Consider the following 2,910-nt stretch of genomic DNA (forward strand, 5'->3'; position numbering starts at 1 on the left):
TGCCTCAGCCTCCCAAGTAGCTGGGACTATAGGCGCCTGCCACAATGCCCGGCTTTTTTTTGGTTGCGGTTGTCATTGTTGTTTGGCAGGAGTGGGCTATATTTGAACCTGCCAGCTCTAGTGTACATGGCTGGCACCTAAGCCACTTGAACTATAGCGTCGAGCCTTTTCTTCTTTTTTTCTTTTTTAAAGAGAAATTTTCTTTAAGAACAAGGAGAAAACTTAGAGCACTTCCAAAGAGAGATGGAAGTGGGTCCCTTTCATGGAAGAGAAGAGGTAAGAGAGATCCAGACAGAGCCTCACTTTGACTCCCTTGGTACACTGCTGTAGCATCATAGCTCACAGCAATGTCAAACTCCTGGGCTCAAGTGATTCTCTTACCTCAGCCTCCCAAATAGCTGGGACTACAGGCGCCCGCCACAATGCCCAGATATTTTTATAGAAGGGGTCTCAATCTTGCTCAGGCTGGTCTGGAACCTGTGAGCTCAGGCAATCCACCCACCTCAGCCTCCCAGAGTGCTAGGATTATATAGGTGTGAGCCACCTCACCTGGCTCAAGCAATTCTTTTGCCTCAGCCTTTCAAATAGTTGGGACTACAGGCACCCACCACAAGCCTGACTATTTTTAGAGGCAGGGTTTCACTCTTGCTCAGGCTAGTCTCCAACTACTGAGCTCCTGCCTCCGCTTCCCAGACTGCTAGACTACAGGTGTGAGCCACCTTGCCTGACCTTAAATTGCCTACACTTTGTAACAACTACTTCCATGGTGTTTCCAAAAACAATAAGTGACCAGATTTACTGTCGATTTAGTAAAGTCTTCAATAAAAACATTAACTATTATTTTACTTACAGATAGATGTTGTCAAAAGTGCCATCTTTTTCACAGATGTTTAAGACATGATTTAACATTTTAGTTCCTATTAAGACAAACAACAAATAAGTAACTTCATAAATCAACCTTTAAATTACACATCTATCCATCTGTTACCTTAACTACTTGGGTCCTAACAGAATTTATGAGGTATACACTAAACATCCTTCTTTATCCTTCTTTTGTTTTCTTTTTTTTTTTTGAGACAGAGTCTCATTTTGTCACTCTTGGTAGAGTACCATGATGTCACAGCTCATAGCAACCTCAAACTCTTGAGCTCCCATGATTCTCTTGCCTTAGCCCCCCAAGTAGCTGGGACTACAGGTGCCTGCCATAACACTTGGCTATTTTTAGAGAGGCTGGTCTGAAACCCATAAGTTCAGGCAATCCACTGCCTCAGCCTCCCAAAGTGCTAGGATTACAGGCATGAGCCATGGCACCGGGCCTTAGATATCCTTATTTTCCAAAATTTTGTTCTCTCTCTACAATAGCTGTGTATGTTTAAAATTATCAGAAAATTAACCTTTTTATACAAGCACTTCCAGGCAGAAAACAGAAAAGGTAAAAGGGGATGTAAATAACAAATCTATGTAGGGTTTCCAACTCATTTATGTTAATAAACATTAGTTATTTTTCATTTTATTTTATATACTCAGTAACCCATCTCCAGTATTCCAAAAAAGAAACAAATTGCCCTACTATATCAGCTACATTGACAATGTATTTATGCTTCTATGAAGAAGTAAAAATTCACAAGTGATTTTACCTATTCCTAGCCTTCGGTAAGGTGCCAGACATCCTAATGTCATGATGTAAAGTCTCTTCTGGTTCTGTGAATGATCCACTCTACAGCACACCGCACCTACAGCAATATCATTGAAATAGGCTGCCACAGAAAATAAATATAAAGATATAATGTTCAATAGACAGAATTAACACATTCTATTTAATATTCTTCCCTTCTAAAGAACAACACCATTACTAGCAACATTAAATTTTGTATCAGCTACTTTATGAGTATCAATAGCCTCAAAAATCTTACACTGTCTTAGGAAGTTGAATCTTCCCCTAGAATAAAGCTAAGTGAAAACTCACAGGCATACACTAAATAATAGAGAACACTTAAATCATTTCCTTTTAAAATTCAAGCATTTTGATTCCTCTGACATTTTTCTTAGAACCTAGACTTCCTCCATTTCCACACTTGGAGACCAAATTACTTAACTCTCTCTGCTTTAATATTTAAAACAGGGTTTAAGAACACAAAGAAATGAAGGGGGATTAAAAAAAACATATACCAAGTTTTGCTAATTCGCCAACCTCCAGCACATCCTTGTAGAACTTGTCATTGTAGCTGACTGGAAAGATGACCTGGTTCAATCTCTTCAACTGTTTAATATTGTGTGGTGTTACATCTCCCAGCTCGATCCGGCTACTGGAACAAACCAAAATGTACTCAATAAAATATAATTAACTTGATGTGCTGAGCTATAATGAACATACCAAAAAGATACCAAGATTTTTTTACTTGATAACCCAACCCTTTCATATTCCTATGAAGATTACTATTTATAAGCAAATTCTAATAGCCATTTGATTCAAATTCTAACTCAAAGTTTTCATACAATCATACACATTTACGGACAAATACAGCACACAACAAATACTAAGGCCAGAATAATATTCTACGATAAATGCTAAAATTTTCCTTGTAGTTTATAGTTCAGAAAAATTCAGATACACCTATTATAGATCAAAAAAGACTCATGATACTTAACACTGGCAAAAGGGTAGCAAATGGTATTCTTTGCATCCCCTGCACCCCTGCAGATGGGATGTAAATGGATACAATATCCCTTAAGGACAATCTAGCATCCTGCATCAGAAGCCTAAAAATTACATCTCCTGGCTCGGCGTCTGTGACTCAAGTGGCTAAGGCGCCAGCCACATACACCTAAGGTGGCGGGTTCGAATCCAGCCCGGGCCAGCCAAACAACAATGGCGGCTGCAACCAAAAAATAGCCGGGCGTTGTGGCGGG

General features: G+C 39.3%; 1 protein-coding gene across 4 annotated transcripts in view; it reads right to left on the bottom strand.

Moving 5' to 3' along the window:
* The window catches only part of NAA50 (N(alpha)-acetyltransferase 50, NatE catalytic subunit), a 24,040-nt gene that overhangs the window by 1,692 nt on the left and 19,438 nt on the right, over window positions 1–2,910 (bottom strand). The window contains exons 1-4 of one of the 4 annotated variants that reach the window (XM_023517848.1): window positions 2,413–2,442; window positions 2,170–2,306; window positions 1,638–1,757; window positions 851–917 (exon numbers count right to left, since the gene is read on the bottom strand). In XM_023517848.1, the coding sequence (XP_023373616.1) occupies window positions 851–917; window positions 1,638–1,757; window positions 2,170–2,306; window positions 2,413–2,420 (332 nt within the window). In that variant the 5' untranslated portion in view covers window positions 2,421–2,442. Of the gene's footprint in view, window positions 1–850; window positions 918–1,637; window positions 1,758–2,169; window positions 2,307–2,412; window positions 2,443–2,910 lie in introns of those variants that run through there. The other 3 variants (XM_023517850.1, XM_012810048.2, XM_003797704.2) reach the window with 3 other exon arrangements.

The sequence above is a fragment of the Otolemur garnettii genome, unplaced genomic scaffold, assembly GCF_000181295.1.
Source record: "Otolemur garnettii isolate 467f Iridium unplaced genomic scaffold, OtoGar3 scaffold00122, whole genome shotgun sequence".
Taxonomy (NCBI): domain Eukaryota; kingdom Metazoa; phylum Chordata; class Mammalia; order Primates; family Galagidae; genus Otolemur; species Otolemur garnettii.